This window comes from Carcharhinus amblyrhynchos, unplaced genomic scaffold (assembly GCF_965287045.1).
Source record: "Carcharhinus amblyrhynchos unplaced genomic scaffold, sCarAmb.v2.hapA scaffold_54, whole genome shotgun sequence".
Lineage (NCBI taxonomy): Eukaryota > Metazoa > Chordata > Chondrichthyes > Carcharhiniformes > Carcharhinidae > Carcharhinus > Carcharhinus amblyrhynchos.
The window spans coordinates 829,834-848,278 of NW_027649795.1; the positions used below are offsets into that span (position 1 = coordinate 829,834).

At 47.3% G+C, this 18,445-nt stretch overlaps 1 protein-coding gene across 1 annotated transcript in view; it reads right to left on the reverse strand.

Moving 5' to 3' along the window:
- Positions 1-9,032: 9,032 nt before the first annotated feature.
- The window catches only part of LOC145337636 (G protein-coupled receptor 137Ba-like), a 38,326-nt gene continuing 28,913 nt past the window's right edge, over positions 9,033-18,445 (reverse strand). The window contains exons 6-9 of the mRNA XM_080182443.1: positions 17,216-17,362; positions 13,502-13,630; positions 11,139-11,260; positions 9,033-9,664 (exon numbers count right to left, since the gene is read on the reverse strand). Of these exons, the coding sequence (XP_080038569.1) occupies positions 9,493-9,664; positions 11,139-11,260; positions 13,502-13,630; positions 17,216-17,362 (570 nt within the window). The 3' untranslated portion in view covers positions 9,033-9,492. The remainder of the gene's footprint in view (positions 9,665-11,138; positions 11,261-13,501; positions 13,631-17,215; positions 17,363-18,445) is intronic.

Genomic DNA, 18,445 nt, shown 5'->3' on the forward strand with positions numbered 1-18,445 from the left:
GTCTATTCAAAAGTCTGACAGCAGCAGGGAAGAAGCTGTTCTTATTGGTTCAAGAACAGCTTCATTCACGACCCTTTGTAGCTCCTTGCGGTCTTGGACAGAGCAGGAGCCATACCAAGCTGTGATACATCCGGAAAGGATGCTTTCTATGGGGCATCTGTGAAAATTGGTGAGGGTCGTAGCTGGCATGCCAAATTTCCGTAGGCTTCTGAGAAAGTAGAGGTGTCAACAAAACAAAAAGGAGATTGTCAGCGACTTCATGCCTCTGTCTCCATCAACAGGGATGAATTACAAAGGGTCCAGGTCACCAAGAACCTGTCCTAGTTCACCCCACGCTGACACTATTCCATAACACCAAGGATTGACATGTGAATGGTGTCATTGGAGGGGTCTTGTGCGTGATTTTGTGTTTGATTGACATTCTGCATCACTCCATCCTCCTGACAATTAGTCCCATTCCTATTGCCTGCTTCTTCCAATAAAGTAAGAAGTCTCACAACACCAGGTTAAAGTCCAACAAGTTTATTTGATAGTAAACCCACTAGCTTTCAGGGCTTGCCCCTTCGTCAGGTGAGTGGAGAGTTCTGGTCACAAACAGGGCATTTAAAGGCACGCATGGTTTACAGAATACTGATTAGAATGCGAGTCTTTACAGCTAATCAATTCTTAAAGGTGCAGACAATGTGAGTGGAGAAAGCATTAAGCATAGGTTAAAGAGATGTGTATTATCTCCGGACAGGAGAGTAAGTGAGATTTTGCAAGTTCAGGCAAATCATGGGGGGTTACAGATAGTGCGACATGAACCCAAGATCCCGGTTGAGGCCGTCCTCATGTGTGCAGCACTTGGCTATCAGTTTCTGCTCAGCGACTCTGCGCTGTCGTGTGTTGTGAAGGCCGCCTTGGAGAACGCTAACCCGAAGATCAGAGGCCAAATGCCCATGGCCACTGAAGTGTTCGCCAACAGGAAGGGAATAGTCTTGCCTGGTGATTGTCGAGCAGTGTTCATTCATCCGTTGTCGTAGCGGCTGCACGGTCTCCCCAATGTACATCTCCCTTACTGTCCTGTCTGGAGACAATACACATCTCTTTAACCTATGCTTAATGCTATGTCCACTCACATTGTCTGCACCTTTAAGGATTGATTAGCTGTAAAGACTCGCATTCTAATCAGTATTCTGTAAACTGTGCGTGCCTTTATATGCTCTGTTTGTGATCAGAACTTTCCACTCACCTGATGAAGGGGCAAGCCCCGAAAGCTGGTGGGTTTACTAACAAATAAACCTGCCAGACTTTAACCTGGTGTTGTGAGACTTCTTACTGTGTTTACCCCAGTCCAATGCCAGCATCTCCACATCATGTCTTCCAATAAAGAACAGTTCCCCACCTGAGTCATTGCTCACCCTTCAGCCCAAAGATTAGGCACTACTAAAGAAAGCTGAAAATAGCAATAACGCACAAAACTGATCATTGTTTTTTGAGTGGCCTCCCAGGAAGGTCCTCTGAACATTTTGGGGTGATTCCCTTCACAAGTTTAAGTTTAAAGTTTATTTATTAGTATCACAAAGAGAGGCTGGATAGACTGGGTTTTTCTTCTCTGGAGTGTAGGAGGTTGAGGGGTGATCTTATAGAGGTCTAGAAAATAATGAGGGGCATAGATCAGCTAGATAGTCAATAGCTTTTCACAAAGGTAGGGGAGTCTAAAACTAGAGGGCATAGGTTTAAGGTGAGAGGGGAGAGATACAAAAGTGTCCAGAGGGACAATACTTTCACATAAGGGTGGTGAGTGTCTGAAACGAGCTGCCAGAGGTAGTAGCGGAGGCAGGTACAATTTTATCTTTTCAAAAGCATTTAGACAGTTACATGGGTAAGATGGGTATAGAGGGATAGGGGCCAAACGTGGGCAATTGGGATTAGCTTAGTGGCATGGACAAGTTGGGCCGAAGGGTCTGTTTCCATGCTGCAAACCTCTATGACTATGACTAAACAGGCTTATATTAACATTGCAATGAAGTTACTGTGAAAATCCTCCAGTCGCCACACTCCAGTGCCTGTTCGGTTTAACTGAGGGAGAATTTAACATGGCCAATGCACCCTAACCAGCACATCTTTTGGACCATGGGAGGAAACCCACGCAGACACGGGGAGAACGTGCAAATTCCACACAGACAGTGATCCAAGGTGGGAATGGAATCCGGGGCCCTGGTGCTATGAGGCAGCAGTGCTAACCACTGTGCTACCATGCCACCCGTTTAAAGTTTATTTATTGGTATAGTAGGTTGACATTAACATTGCAATGAAGTTGCTGTGAAAATCCCTTATTCGCCACATTCCTGTTCGAGTTACACTGAGGGAGAATTTAGCACCTAACCAGCACATCTTTCGGACTGTGGGAGGAAACCGGAGCACCCAGAGGAAACCCACACAGACACAGGGAGAACGTGCAAACTCCACACAGACATTGACCCAAGGCAGGAATGAATTCCGGATCTCTGGAGCTGTGAAGCAGCAGTGCGAACTATTGTGCTACTGTGCAGTCCCCGTTTAGTCGCAGTCCTGCTGGAAAATCCTCTTAAAAAATCTGTCCTCAGTTGTGCTGTATACACATACTTACCCTCAGCAGGGGCAGACACCAGGTCCTGCTGGCTTTGAGAACAGGATAAGTCCTCATCACATCTCTACCTCATCACAGCCTGACACAAAGCGACCTTTCTTGTGAGGTGACGAAAGTTCAGTCTTCTTTGGAAAGATGATTTGAGCAGGATTATATTTAAAATAATATATTTTGTCAGTTGAAAGAGAGGGGGGGAGGGGGTGAAGAACACACTCTGGTTTTTGACAAATGCAAGAGTGAGGCAGCACAATTTTGTCTCTGTGCAGAGAGGAACTGATAAACTGTATCATAGACCACACTAAATTGGGTCCAAGGGTTTAAAAAGCGAGGCACTGGTCACTTTGTCCTCATTCGATTGATCGTTTGTGTTACAAAATATTTGTTCTGACCTTTCAGAGAGAAGGCAGCCTCACTGGATATGGGAAATACGAACACACTGTCTCCAACGGGACAGGTGCAGAAGCCGAGGGGCTTACACCGACTGGAGGGATGAAGGGAGGGAGGGAGGGATGAAGGAAGGAAGGGAGGGAGGGAGGGATGAAGGGAGGGAGGGAGGGATGAAGGGAGGGAGGGAGGGATGAAGGGAGGGAGGGAGGGATGAAGGGAGGGAGGCACACAGACAGCCAGATGGCCAGTACAAAGTCAGTGGGTTGTGCTTAAGAACACTCAATCCGACACAGACACTCAGTCAATTCTTTCAAACAGAAAATTACTATTTACAATTGAAAAGGTCAGGTCAAAGCCATTAGTGGACAGGAATCACTGAACGCTTTTGCATGATGATAGATGGCTTCATAATGTGAGCTAAAATTATGCTCCAAATAATTTATGTACATAATTAAAAGTCTTCTGTCTGTCACATCATTGCCTTCAAACATATCACACTCCAAACTATTTCTCAAAATTCTTTCTTGAAATGGCTGAGCAAGACACTCAGTTTCAAAGGTATCGAGGGACGGGCAATAAGTGCTGGCCAACCAGCAACACATCTCCCATAATTAAAAAGCAGGGTTGAGGGGCTGAATGGCCTTCTCCCGAACGTAGAATCAGACTCCCTACAGGGCAGGAGGCCAATTAGCTCATCGAGTCTGCACTGACCACAATCCCACCCAGGCCCTATCCCCGCAACCCCACCAATTTACCCCACTAATCCCTCTAAACTATACATCTTTGGACACTAACGGGCAATCTATCTAACCTACACATCTTTGGGCACTAACGGGCAATTTAGCATGGCCAATCCACCTAACTTACACATCTTTGGGCACTAATGGGCAACTTAGCATGGCCAATCCACCTAACCTACACATCTTTGGACACTAAGGGGCAATTTATCATGGCCAATCCACCTAATCTGCACATCTTTGGACACTAAGGGGAAATTTAGCTTGGCCAATCCATCTAGACTGCAAACCTTGCGAATTTTGTTCCAGTAGCCATTGTTTGTGACAATGTAAGGACTTGGGAATCATGGAATCCCTACAGTGCACAAGGAAGCCATTCAGCCCATTGAGTCTGCACTGACAACAATCCCACCTAGGCCCTACTGCCACAACCCAACATACTCACCCTGCTAATCACCCTACCTTACACATCCTGGAACACTAAGGGGCAATTTAGCATGGCCAATCCACCTAACCCGCACATCTTTGGACTGTGGGAGGAAACCGGAGCCCGGAGGAAACCCACACAGACATGGGGAGGGTGTGCAGACTCTGCACAGACAGTGACCCAAGGCCGGGAATCAAACCCGGGTTCCCTGCGCAGAGAGGCAGCATTGCTAACCCACTGTGCCCAGATGGATTCATTTGATGGAGGGGAGGATCGATTATTTACCAGTAATTGGCAATAGAGAGGGGAAGTAAGTACCTTGACATCTAAATTGAGGCGATATCATGGCCAAACCAAAAGGGTGAGGCGAATTACAGTAATCCAAATGGTAAATTTACACAGATTTGGATCTGTGATAGAGGTTTAGAGGTTTAAACTCACAGTCATAGAGGTTTACAGCATGGAAACAGGCCCTTCAGCCCAACTTGTCCATGCCGCCCTTTTTTTAAACCCCTAATACCAATTGCTCATATTTGACCCATATCCCTCTATACCCACTTTACCCATGTAACTTTTTAAAGACTTTTTAAAAGATAAAATTGTACCCGCCTCTACTACTACCTCTGACAGCTTGTTCCAGAACTCACCACCCTCTGTGTGAAAAAATTGCCCCTCTGGACTCTTTTGTATCTCTCCCCTCTCACCTTAAACCTATGCCCTCTAGTTTTAGACTCCCCTACCTTTGGGAAAAGATATTGACTATCTAGCTGATCTGTGCCCCTCATTATTTTATAGATCTCTGTAAGATCACCCCTCAGCCTCCTACACTCCAGAGAAAAAAGTCCCAGTCTATCCAGCCTTTCCTTTATAACTCAAATCTTCAACTCAGTGGCATCCTACTAAATCTCTTTTACACTCTTTCTAGTTTAATAATATCCTTTCTACAATCGGGTGACCAGAACTGTATTCCAAGTGTGGCCTTACCAATTGTCTTGCACAACTTCAACAAGACATCCTAACTCCTGTATTCAATATTCTGACCAATGAAACCAAGCACGCTGAATGCCTTCTTCACCACTGTCCACCTGTGGCTCCACTTTCAAGGAGCTATGAACATGTACCCCTGGAGCTCTTTGTTCTGTGACTCTCCCCATCAACCTACTATTAACTGAGTAAGTCCTGCCCCTGGTTCAATCTACCAAAATGCATCACCTTGCATTTATCTAAACTAAACACCATCTGCCATTCATCAGCCCACTGGCCCCATTGATCAAGATCAGTGCAATGATTTGTCCTCGCAGGAAGCTTATGGAAGAAATCTTTATTAAAATACGTTCCAGGAGTTATAGTATAGTAACCGTTACAAATTCCAAAAAAATGTGCTCTGAGTTAAGACGCTCTTCAATAAAAGGTTGCGTTACGCGTAGTCAGATATATTAAATATCGGAACGCAGAGCTATCAGTGCTTTACTCCAACTCACTGCGCCCATGGGGAGTGTAGGTCTTTACATCATCCAGCAAGACAGAGCTCCTTATCTCAGCAGTGCCAATATCGGACTAGAGGTATAAAAACTACTGGCGGGAACGTGTAATATCTTAAAAATATAAAAGTTAGTAAATTAATCTATATTTATTCCTCTGGTGTGCCAGGTTACAAGGTGAGCTGCAGATGGGCCACTAGGAGTTTTCAGAACAGGCAAAAGGCGCAGGTCGTGTGTGGAACAGAGATACCCTCCACGGAGAGTGCAGCAGCTGTACCAAGTTGTCGGATCTTAGTATGGGGGAGATAGGGAACATCGAGCAGCTGGGACCCAACTTCTGATGGCTGGGCCACACAGTGGTTAGCACTGTGTCAGGGACCCAGGTTCGATTCCGGCCTTGGGTCATTGTGTGTGGAGTCTGCACGTTCTCCCCGTGTCTGCATGGGCTTCCTCCGGGTGCTCCGGTTTCCTCCCACAGTCCGAAAGACGTGCTGGTTAGGGTGCATTGGGCCATGCTAAATTCTCCCTCAGTGTAACCCAAACAGGCACCGGAATGTAGTGACTAGAGGATTTTCACAGTAACTTCACTGCAGTGTTAATGTAAACCGACTTGTGACTAATAAATAAACTTTACTTCAAATCAGGCCCCTATTGCCCAGGTTTAGTTTTTTTAACATTTATTAGTGTCACAAATATCCTTACATTAACACTGCAATGAAGTTACTGTGAAAGTCCCCTAATCGCCACACTCTGGCGCCTGTTCAGGTTACACTGAGGGAGAATTTAGCACAACCAATGCACCCTAACCAGCATGTCTTTCCCACTGTGGGAGGAAACCAAAGCATCCGGAGGAATCCCACGCAGACACGGGGAGAACGTGCAGACTTCACAAGGGTCCCTGGCACCGTGAGGCAGCGGTGCTAACCCACTGTGCCACCCACATGAAGGGTGATCACCTAGGCAAGGGTGGAGGCCCAGTTCTTGAAGAACTAACACCCTCATGGCATCTGCTAACGCTTTTAGGGGGGAGACAACTGGATTGGCGGTGAAATTATGTTCACACTAATTTGGGGAAAAAGAACAGTCAACTGCTTACTCTGACAGCGAGGGAACTGGAGAGACAGAACTAAAAGAAAATGGTCTCAGCAGACATTTAAAATAAATAGGAGTGCGTTCTTCTCGACTTCAGCACTGTACTTTAAAGGCTGAAGCCTAGAAGAGAAGAGGTGAGTGCAAATCATAGAATTCCTACAGTGCAGAAGGAGGCCATTTGGCCCATCAAGTCCGGAGCACCTGGAAGAAACCCATGCAGACATGGGGAGAACATACAAGAATCTACAATCTCACCCAGCTCCTATTTCCATAATCCCACACATTTACCCTAGCTGATTCCCCTTGACACTAAGGGGCAATTTAGCATGGCCAATCCACCTAACCTGCACATCTTTGGACTGTGGGAGAAAACCAGAGCACTCAGAGGAAACCCACACAGACACAGGGAGAGCGTGCAAACTCCACACAGACAGTGACCTAAACCAGGAATTGAACCCAGGTCCCTGGGTGCTGTGAGGCAGCAGTGCTATCTCACTGCGCCACCGTGCCGTCCATGGCTACTGAGGGGGGGGGGGGGGGGAGAAAAACAGTGCAAACTTCATTTAGATCTGATCAAACTTCAACACAAGCTGCCACTGCGGCCCTGAATAAATGAGAGAACGGCTGATATGGAAATTTATCTATTTCAGAGGCTCATAAACAATGTGATCACCTCTCCAGCTACCCGGCTATCTCCTTGAATTATGTAGCTGTATCTCACACACAAGGGTATTTGTTGAATTAAAGGATCCCTGTTGTGCAGGAGGCCGTTCAGCCCACTGAGTCTGCACCAACCACAATCCCACCCAGGCCCTATTCCTCATAGCCCCATGCATCTACCTCAGCTGGTCCCCCTGAAACTAAGGGGCAATTTAGCATGGCCAATCCACCTAACAGCATATCTTTCGGGCTGTGGAAGGAAACTAGAGCACCTGAAAGAAACCCATGCAGACATGGGGGAAATGTACAAGAGTCCACAGTACAGCGCAGGAGGCCATTCAGCCCATCGCGTCTGCACCAATCACAATCCCACCCAGTCCTGATCCCTGTAACCCTATATATTTAGCTAATCCCCCTAACACTCGGGGCAATTTAGCACAGCCAATCCACCTAACCTGCACATCTTTGGACACTAAGGAGCAATTTAACGTGGCCAATCCACCTTACCAGCATGTCTTCGGAACGTGGGAGTAAACTGGAGCACCCGGAGACATGGGGAGAACATGCAGACTCCACACAGACAGTGACCCAAGCCAGGAATTGAATCCAGGTCCATGGTGCTGTGAGGCAGCAGTGCTAACCTATGCTGCCCCATATCTGCTGCACTAATCTTACAGGTAGTTAACTCCACAGATCTCAGCCCCACTTGCCTCCATCCTCCTCCCCTTAGCCTAGACTTTCACTTCCCTGTAATTTAGACACAAGGTAATTTTGGACATTTTGGTCCCGAGTATTTTTAATTTCTTTTGATTGACTGTTCACCAAATCTCGCAGCAAAATGGTTCAAGAGATGCAAAGTTAACCACTACCCTGACTGAGATGAGGCCTGCGCATTCACCGTCAAGTTAAGTAAGCTGTAGCTCCCCACCCCCCCAACAACAGAGGCAATGTCTAATCAATGGATTGCAAAACTGAACACACACAGGGACGCAAGATCTCTTCTGCCGAGCACCCCACCCAATATTCAGTCCTGCTGATTTCAGCCGTACAACAGGGAGGAAAGGCTGCGTCCGCTTCCACCCGTATGCTAAACAGCCACTGCACTACGGTGCACGGGGCATTGGCCTGAAGATGGAGACCGAGCCGTGGGGTGAGAGTGAACCAGCTAACCCAAGCAATCCATCATTTTCGACAACAGAAAATGTGTCGCTTAGATGGATTGGCCATGCTAAATGTGCAGGGTTACGGAGATGGGGGAATCGAAAGCGAGCGTGGGGGCGTGAGCGTGTACAAGCGTGCGTGAGTACAAGCACGCACATGCACAAGTGTGTGCGTGCGAATGAGCACATGCATGTGTACGAGTGTATGAGAGTGTGTGTGTATGTGCGTGTGTGTGTGTGTGCATGCGCGTGTGTGTAGTGTGTATACGAGTGTGAATGAGATGCACTTCTGGAGAGTCAGTGCAGGCTTGATGGGCTAAATGCAGTGAGGGGATTCTGTGATCGGTCGGCCCACGGGGGCCGGAGTGCATCACCAGGAGGAGGAAAAACCAAGAGAGAAACAGAGAGAGAGAGAGAGAGAGAAAAACAGAGGGTGAGGGAGAGGAACAGAGGGAGAGAGAGAAAAACAGAGGGGAGGGGAGGGAGGGAGAGTGAGAGAGAGAGAGAGAGAGAGAGACATCACAGAAAGGGACAGACAGAAAGAGAGCAAGACAGAGAGAGAGAGACAGACAGACAGACAGACTGAAAAAGACGGAGAGAGAGAGAGAGAGAGAGGGGGCAGAGAGAAGTTGGAATCTCTGCAGCAGCAACAACTTCCTCAGTGCTGGATTTGACAACTGGTGGCCACTGTTCAATAGCGACGCAAAGATATTGTCGAAAGGGCGTATGCAGGAATTATTGGGTGCGTTCAGTACGGTGCCTGGGTCTCAGGCAGTCAGCTAAAGACACGGTAAAACAAACAGATACGTTTGGCCAGTTAGCTTCCAGTCAAATCAGCAGGGCCCTGCTTCCTCCAGGAGCCGAACCGTTTACAACAGTAATAAATAAGACAAAGCTGTTCATCAAATGGAGTGTCCCAATGGAATGCTTCGAAGCTCTACGTTTGCGGGGTGGAATAGAAAGTGTGGTAATAGTTGGTGCCTTGTATGTGGTCCCTGGCAAACAGTAAAGGTGCAGTGACCGTTTGGGGCATTCCCTCATACCAGGCCGACTCAGCATTACTCCTGTCGGTGCCGTACCAGCCATTACGCTGGAGGCTGCTGGATAAGCTGTAAACAGAGAGAGAGAGAGAGAGGTGTCAATGCTGCCTTTGCTCTATTATCAAGATTAAAGGTACACAGGTGAAGGGCGCTGCCTCATTAGCAACATTAAGCACAAATAAAGAAACTTTCCATCATCTCCCTGTGCCTGCGTGCTCCGCTTTCCTCCCACATTCCCAACCATGTGTCGCTTAGATGGATTGGCCATGCTAAATGTGCAGGGTTACGGAGATGGGGGAATCGAAAGCGAGCGTGGGGGCGTGAGCGTGTACAAGCGTGCGTGAGTACAAGCACGCACATGCACAAGTGTGTGCGTGCGAATGAGCACATGCATGTGTACGAGTGTATGAGAGTGTGTGTGTATGTGCGTGTGTGTGTGTGTGCATGCGCGTGTGTGTAGTGTGTATACGAGTGTGAATGAGATGCACTTCTGGAGAGTCAGTGCAGGCTTGATGGGCTAAATGCAGTGAGGGGATTCTGTGATCGGTCGGCCCACGGGGGCCGGAGTGCATCACCACCCCATGTAACAATATTTTGGTTTAGTTAGTTAGGTTTCCTTTGACGTTTTGTTTCAGTTAGTGCGACATCAGGAGACTGGCACTCTGCCACTTTTATTTAATCTACTGATTGTTTTCTTTTCTTGATGGCGAAATCAAACAAACAAAAATGCACCTAAAGTGGAGATAAGACTTCCACTCTGCATCATTCCTCTATGCGGAGAAGGCTTTCCTGTAAACCCAGCCACTGCGGATCCACCACTTCTGTCGCACTTGTCCGGAGACACTGCGACATTCCATCTTGCCCTCAAGAGGCAGGGATCCCTGCTGGAAAGCTGTCTATGTGGGAGCCCTCCCATTCTCCCCCCGTGGATTTGGCGCAATGGGGATTGCAGAGTGGACGACCATGTATTTTCCCACATTATACTCCTCCTCTCAATTTTTTTTCCAGGCACAGTGGGTTAGCACAGCTGCCTCTCAGTGCCAGGGACCGGGGCTCGATTCCTGGCTTGAGTCACTGTCTGTGTGAAGTCTGCACGTTCTCCCCATGTCTGTGTGGGTTTCCTCCCACAGTCTGAAAGACGTGTGGGTTAGGTGCTAAATCCTCCCTCATTGTAAACCAAATCAGCACCAGAGTGTGACAAAGAGGGGAACTTTCACAATAACTTCATTACAGTAACATTCATTAATGTAAGCCTACTTGTGACACTAATAAATAAACATTAAACATTTAGAAGTGAGTGGCTTGAAGGGAAAATCCATCTAACCTGCACATCTTTGGACACTAAGGGGCAATTTAGCATGGCCAATCCACCTAACCTGCACATCTTTGGACACTAAGGGACAAGTTAGCATGGCCAATCCACCTATAAGGTTGTGGCGTTCCCATGTATCTGCTGCCCTTGTCCTTATGGATGGGAGCGGGTTTGGAAGGTACTTTCAGGAAAGCGAAAGGCAGGAGCGGAGAAGAAGGGAGAAGTGCGTACCTGCCGTGTTCACTCTGTGATCCTACCGCCCAAGCAGACTCATCCCCTTCAAACTGCCGAGGGTTGTCGAAGAAGTAGGACCGGGAAGCAAAACTCTGGTTGTTAATTATCGCGGTGCCAGCCTGCAGAGAAAAGAGCAAAACACATCAGAGAGGCAGGCACAACTCCACACTGCTCAAGTTTCAAATCAATTCAGTTTATTTAATACCCAAGCATCACCGGTGATTCCTATCACTCAACATTACACTCATGGGAACCTCTCTGGAACCACTTCCAGGCAAACGACACTGCTTGATTTGTACCTGCTGCCCACCTCTCGACCACTGCATGCACCACTGGGATAGGAAACACTTTTCAGCGCGTGCTTTTAACATCTAGCTCAACTCAGCAGACATGATGGCACAGTTGTTAGCACATCTGCCTCACAGTGCCAGGGACCTGGCTCGGGTCACTGCCTGTGTGGAGTCTATATGTTCTCCCCGTATCTGTGTTTTTCCTCCGGGTGCTCCGGTTTCCTCCCACAATCTGAAAGATGTGCGGGTTAGGTGCTAAATTCTCCCACAGTATAACCCGAACAGGCGCCGGAGTGTGGCGACCAGGGGAATTTTCACAATAGCTTCATTTCAGTGTTAATGTAAGCCTTACTTGTGACACTAATAAATAAACTGATCAAAGCCAAGATGGGTCAACTGCTTACACACACACACACACACTTACTGTGTGTCAGGTGCACCCCAGCGATAAACGGGGGCGGGGGGGGCGTGGGTTTGACAAACATGGAAAGGTCCACTGACCTCAGGCAGGAGTTTCTGGTTTTAGGGACAAGCGCGGCTGGGATATCCGGCCCATGGTGTCAGGGCAGCATAGTGGCACAGTGGGTTAGCACTGCTGCCTCACAGCACCAGGGACACAGGTTTGATTGCTGGCTTGGGTCAGTGTTTGTGTGGGGTCTGCGCATTCTCCCCTCGTGTCTGTGTGGGTTCCTCCCACAGTCCAAAGTGGCCATGCTAAATCGCCCCTTAGTATCAGGAGAGACTAGCTAGGGTAAATGGTTGAAGTTATGGAGATAGAGCTGGTTGGGATTGTGGTTGATGCAAACTCAATGGGCCGAATGGCCTTCTTCTGCACTGTAGGGATTCTATGATTCCATTAAGAGTGTCAGCTTGTTCCCGTGTGCCTGCATCCCTGGGACATGGGTGTTGCTAGCCGGGCCAGCATTTATTGCCCATCGGAGGGCAGCTGAGATTCAACCACATTGCTGTGGCTCTGGAGCCACATGTAGGCCAGACCGGGTAAGGACGGCAGATTTCCTTCCCTAAAGGGACATCATTGTGGAATTTGGATTCAATATATAAAAAAATCAAATTAAAAATCTACTGACCACCACAAAACCATTATCAATTGTTGGAAAATCTGGTTCACTAACATCCTCTTGGGAAGGAAATCTGCCGTCCTTACCTGGTCTGGCCTACATGTGACTCCAGAGCCACAGCAATGTGGTTAACTCTCAACTGCCCTCCAAGGGGCAACTAGGGATGGGCAATAAATGCTGGCCCAGCCAGTGACACCCATGTCCCACAGATGAATAAAGTTTAGTGTCACAAGTAGGCTTACATTAACACTGCAATTAAGTAACTGTGAAAAAAAAATGTGTGAGGAAGCAGAAACGGCAGCATGGACCAATTGGCCTTGTTTCTGTAAACCCTAACTAAATGCGACAGCATTTCTGGTTGAGTGAGCTGGGATGGGTGAACTTCCTTGTGATCCGAGAATGTCAAATGGCTGATGATGGCTTGTTCTGGGATACAAGAACAACAAAGAAAATTACAGCACAAGAACAGGCCCTTTGGCCCCTCCAAGTCTGCACTGACCATGCTCCCCGACTGAACTAAAACCCTCCACCCTTCTGGGCACCATATCCCTCTGTTCCCATCCTATTCATGGATTTGTCCAGACGCCCCTTAAAAGTCACTATCGTATCTGCTTCCATTACTTCCCCCAGCAGCGAGTTCCAGGCACCCACCACCCTCTGTGTATAAAACTTGCCTCGTACATCTCCTTTAAACCTTGCCCCTCGCACCTTAAATCAGTGCCCCCTAGTAATTGACTCTTTCATCCTGGGGAAAAAGCTTTTGACTATCCACTCTGTCCATGCCCCTCATAATCTTGTAGACTTTTATCAGGTCGCCCCTCAACCTCCGTCGCTCCAGTGAGAACAAACCAAGTTTCTCCAACCTCTCCTCATAGCTAATACCCTCTATACCAGGCAACATCCTGGTAAATCTTTTGTGGGATGCCCAGTAGATCACCGTAGGGGGAGCAACAGAGAGAAACAAACAATGCAACATTCGCGGTCGACTCACCAGGTCCTGGGCTGGTCTCCGAACACGGAAAAACAACACCAGCAATGCTGTCGGCAGCAGCTCCCAAAAGAAAAGGATGCAACCAAACACAAGGTAACCTTTGTCCCCGAGATTCGACATCAGGTCAGCCTGCCAGAAACAAAAGCAGAAAAAAATATATTGGTTTCTTTTTCGAAAGAAAACATCCTCCCTCGCACACAGAAATATGCATCGACGTACTGGCAATGTGCCCCCATGAGTGTGTGCATCTGTGCAGGAAGGTGGCAGTCCAACATTACGAAGTAACATAGGAATTAGGAGCAGAAGTTGGCAAATTCAGCCCTTTGCATGTGCTCCGCCATTCTGTCAGATCGTTCCCGGGTCTCAAATCCACCTCCCCACCTCTTCCCTATATCCCTTCTTTTTTAAAATCAGAAATATATCTGTCTCCCTAGTCTCAAATCTGACCTGTTCCCCTTATCTGTTTAACCCATTTTCAAAAAAATCAGAAATATATCTACCTCTACGAAACCATTTAATGGTTCAGATTCCACATGGCACGGTGGTTAGCACTGCTGCCTCACAGCGCCAAGAACCCAGGTTCAATTCCCAGCTTGGGACTGTGCAGAGTCTGCACGTTCTCCCCATGTCTGTGTGGGTTTCCTCCGGGTGCTCCAGTTTCCTCCCACAGTCCAAAAGACGTACTGATTAGATACACTGGCCATGCTAAATTCTCGTTCAGTGTAACCCGAACAAGTGCCAGAGTGTGGCGAATAGGCAATTTTCACAGTAACTCCATTGCGCTGTTAATGTAAGCCTATTGTGACACTAATAAACAAACTCAAAAAAAAATTCCTTGAAACTACAGGGCAGTGAGTTCCACAAATTCACCACCCTCTGCGAGAAGTAGTTCCTCCGTATCTCAGTTTTAAATCTATTGCCTCACAACCTATACCCTGTAACCTCTTGTTCTAGATTGCTCCACAAGGGGGAACATTTATTCTACATTTACTTTATCAATCCCTTTTATACACCGCAATCAGACTCCCCTTCACCCTTCTAAACCCCAACAAGTACAAGCCCAAACTGTTCGATAGCTCCTACGTCAACCCTTTCATCCCCAGAATCAATCTGGTGAAACCTCCTCTGAACTGCTTCCAACGCCACCACACCCTTCCTCAAATAAGGACACCAAAACTGGACACAATATTCTAGATGTGGTCTCACCAACACCCGATAAAAGTAGAGAAGTGTTGTTGCAATTTTAAAGTTTGTGGGTCGGATCTCAAACAATGACGAGACAGAGTATAGGAATGAGGCAGAGAATCTGGTGAACGGGTGCGGCAACAATAATCTCTCCCTCAATGTCAACAAAATGAAGGAGATTATCACTGACTTCAGGAAGTGTAAAGGAGAACAAGCCCCTGTCTACACCTACAGGGACGAAGTAGAAAGGGTCGACAGCTTCAAGTTTTTAGGTGTCCAAATCACAAACAACCTGTCTTGGTCCCCCACCAACGCCTCTACTTTCTCAGAAGACTAAGGAAATTTGGCATGTCAGCTACGCTTCCCACCAACTTTTACAGATGCCCCATAGAAAGCATTCTTTCTGGTTGTATTACAGCTTGGTCTGGGCTCCTGCTCTGCACAAAACCGCAAGGAACTACAAAGGGATTTTCACAGTAATTTCATTGCAATGTTAATATAAGCCTTACTTGTGACTAATAAATAAACTTTAACTTTAAGGGGTTGTGAACGAAGCCCAGTCCATCACGCAAACCAGCCTCCCATCCGTTGACTCTACACTTCCCGCTGCCTCGGGAAAAGCAGCCGGCATAATCAAGGACCCCACGCACCCCAGACATTCTGTCTTCCACCTTCTTCCGTCAGAAAAAAGATACAAAAGTCTGAGGTCACGTACCAACTGACTCAAGAACAGCTTCCCTGCTGCCATCAGACTTTTGAATGGGCCTACCTTGCATTAAGTTGATCTTTCTCTACGCCCTAGCTATGACTGTAACACTACATTCTGCACTCTCTCCATTCCTTCTCTATGAATGAATGGAATGTTGGCATTTATAGCTAAAAGAATAGAATATAAAGATAAGGAAGTCTTGTTGCAGCTATACGAGGCATTGGTGAGGCCGCATCTGGAGTATTGTGCACAGTTTCTTTCCCCTTATTTGAGGAAAGATGTGACATTGGAGGCAGTTCACAGGAGGTTCACTAGATTGATTCCAGAGATGAGGGTTTTGTCATATATGAAGAGAGATTGAACAGTTTAGGCTGACACTCTCTGGAATTTAGAAGAATGGGGGGAGATCAAATTGAGGTGTACAAGATGATAAAAGATCTGGATAAAGTAGACGTGGAGCGGATGCTTCCTCTTGTGGGACATCCTAGGATGAGAGATCATAGTCTTAGGATAAGGGGCAGCAAATTTAAAACAGAGTTGGAGGAGAAACTACTTCTCCCAAAGGGCTATGCATCTGTGGAATTCACTGCCCCAAAGTGCGGTGGGTGCTGGACAGTGAGTAAACTTAAGGAGGAGTTAGACAGGTTTTTAATTGGGAATGGGGAGAAGGCAGGAAAATGGGGATGAGGAGTGTATCAGACCATGGCGGAGCGATCTGATGGGCCGAATTCTGCTCCTATATTTTACGAACGGTATGTTTTGTCTGTATAGCGCGCAAGAAACAATACTTTTCACTGTATACTAATACATGTGACAATAATAAATCAAATGAAATAAATATATTTCAGCACGTAGTCTCATTTGGTTTCACGCTTTGGACTTTTCAGCTGCGTAGGAATAATAATCATTTTCTGCCCAAAACAACAGCTTATCGGTATTCTCCCCCATGGTCACAGCGTTGAGGGTTCAAGCCTCACTCAAGAGTGGGTGGTGCTACCTAGGCTGAGACTGCAAAGCTCAGGAATTGCGACCTAACCGGAACAGATTCTGGCCCAACATTAATCCACTCTGGGAACTCGGGAATCAAACCATTTTATTTACTCCTGTTAACCTAGTCCAGGGGGAGTCGGCCAATCGCTTGCCTCAACCAGCTGGGTCACAAAGCTGGAGTAAACAACAAATTTACACACAGCAGCAGAAAGAAATCCAAATAATTCACATCAGGATGTCACTTTATAAAACTTTGGTTAGGTCGCAGTTGTAGAGTATTGCGTTCAATTCTGGTCGCAACATTACAGGAGGGATTTGAAGAGGGTGCAGAAGAGGTTTACCAGGATGCTGCCTGGATTACAGGGTGTGAGCTGTAAGAAGAGGCTGGAGAAACTAGGGTTATTTTCTCTGGACCTCTAGGATTCTAGCGAACCAGGTGGGTTTTTCCGACAATAGACACTGATTTCATGGTCATCAGTAGATTCCTTTATTGAATTCAAATTCCACCATCTGCTGTGGCAGGATTCGAACCCGGGTCCCCCAGAACATTAGCTGAGTTTCTGGATTAACAGTCTAGCAATGATACCACTAGGCCAACACCTTCCCTAACTGTATACCTCAATTTGATCTCCCCTCATTCTTCTAAATTCCAGACAGTATCAGCCTAAGCTGTTCAATCTCTCTTCATACAACAAACCCCTCATCTCTGGAATAAATCTGGTGAACCTCTTCTGAACTGCCGCCAATGCCACTACATCTTTCCTCAAAGAAGGGGAAAGAAACTGTGCACAGTAGGCCAAGTGTTGTTCTCTGCCCTATCCCGCGGTTACCTGGTCAGAGACGTTATACCAGCCGTAACCAAAACTGTCGTGGGAATCCGGAGAACGCATCACAGCGACCAGGTTATAACAAGCTCGGCTAATATACAGCAGAATTACCAACGCTCCCACAGCTGTGGTCTGATACACCGTCGTACCCTGAAGGAAAATAACGCAAAAGTCAGTTTGTTGAACAAGAATTATGTCAGCTCCAGAGAACATATCACGAACAGGAACAGGCTACACTCCTTGTTGACACACCAACCTCATGTCGAGTCATAGAGATTCACAGCACGGAAACAGGCCCTTCCGCCCAACTTGTCTATGCTGCTCAGTTTTTGACCACTAAGCTAGTCCTGGCACAATAGTTAGCACTGCTGCCTCACAGCACCAGGGAGACAGGTTCGATTCCCGGCTTGGGTCACTGTCTGTGTGGAGTTTGCACGTTCTCCCTGTGTCTGCGAGGGTTTCCTCTGGGTGCTCCAGTTTCCTCCTACAGTCTGAAAGGCATGCAGGTTAGGGTGCAATGGTCCATGCTAAATTCTCCCTCAGTGTACCCGAACAGGCACCGGATGTGGTGGCTCCCAACTCTGGAGAGAGGGGAGAAAAAAAAACAATGTTGCTTCTCTCTCTCAGCTAAGACAGAAGTTAAGAAAAGCCAAACTAAAAACTGGACTTTTATTTTTGTGGTGTAGCTGTCCCTAGCCACATGACAAATCCTGTCAACCACCCCAACTCTGCAATCCTAACATACCCCAAAAAGCAAGTATACTCAAATGATGCTAGATCTTCAGCCTTGTACACTAAGTGGACCATATAAAATGGCCAATTCACCTAACCTGCACATCCTTGGGGTGCGCGAGGAAACCCATGCAGACATGGGGAGAACGTGTAAACTCCACAGTCACCTGAGGCCGGGAATCAAACCCAGGTCCCTGGTGCTGGTGCACATGGTCTCATGCTCTCCCACGCAACATTGTCGGCTGTGTGGCATTTTCACCTGAATGTCCCTACAGTGCAGAAGGAGGCCATTCAGCCCGTCATGTCTGCACTGACCACAAATCCACCCAGGCCCTATCCCCATAAATTTATCCTAACTAAGGGCCAATTTAGCACGGCCAATCAATCTAACCTACACATCTTTGGACTATGGGAGGAAACGGGAGAAAACCCATACTGGCACAGGGAGAACGTGCAAACTCCACACAGACAGTAACCCAAGCTGGGAATTGAATCTGTGGG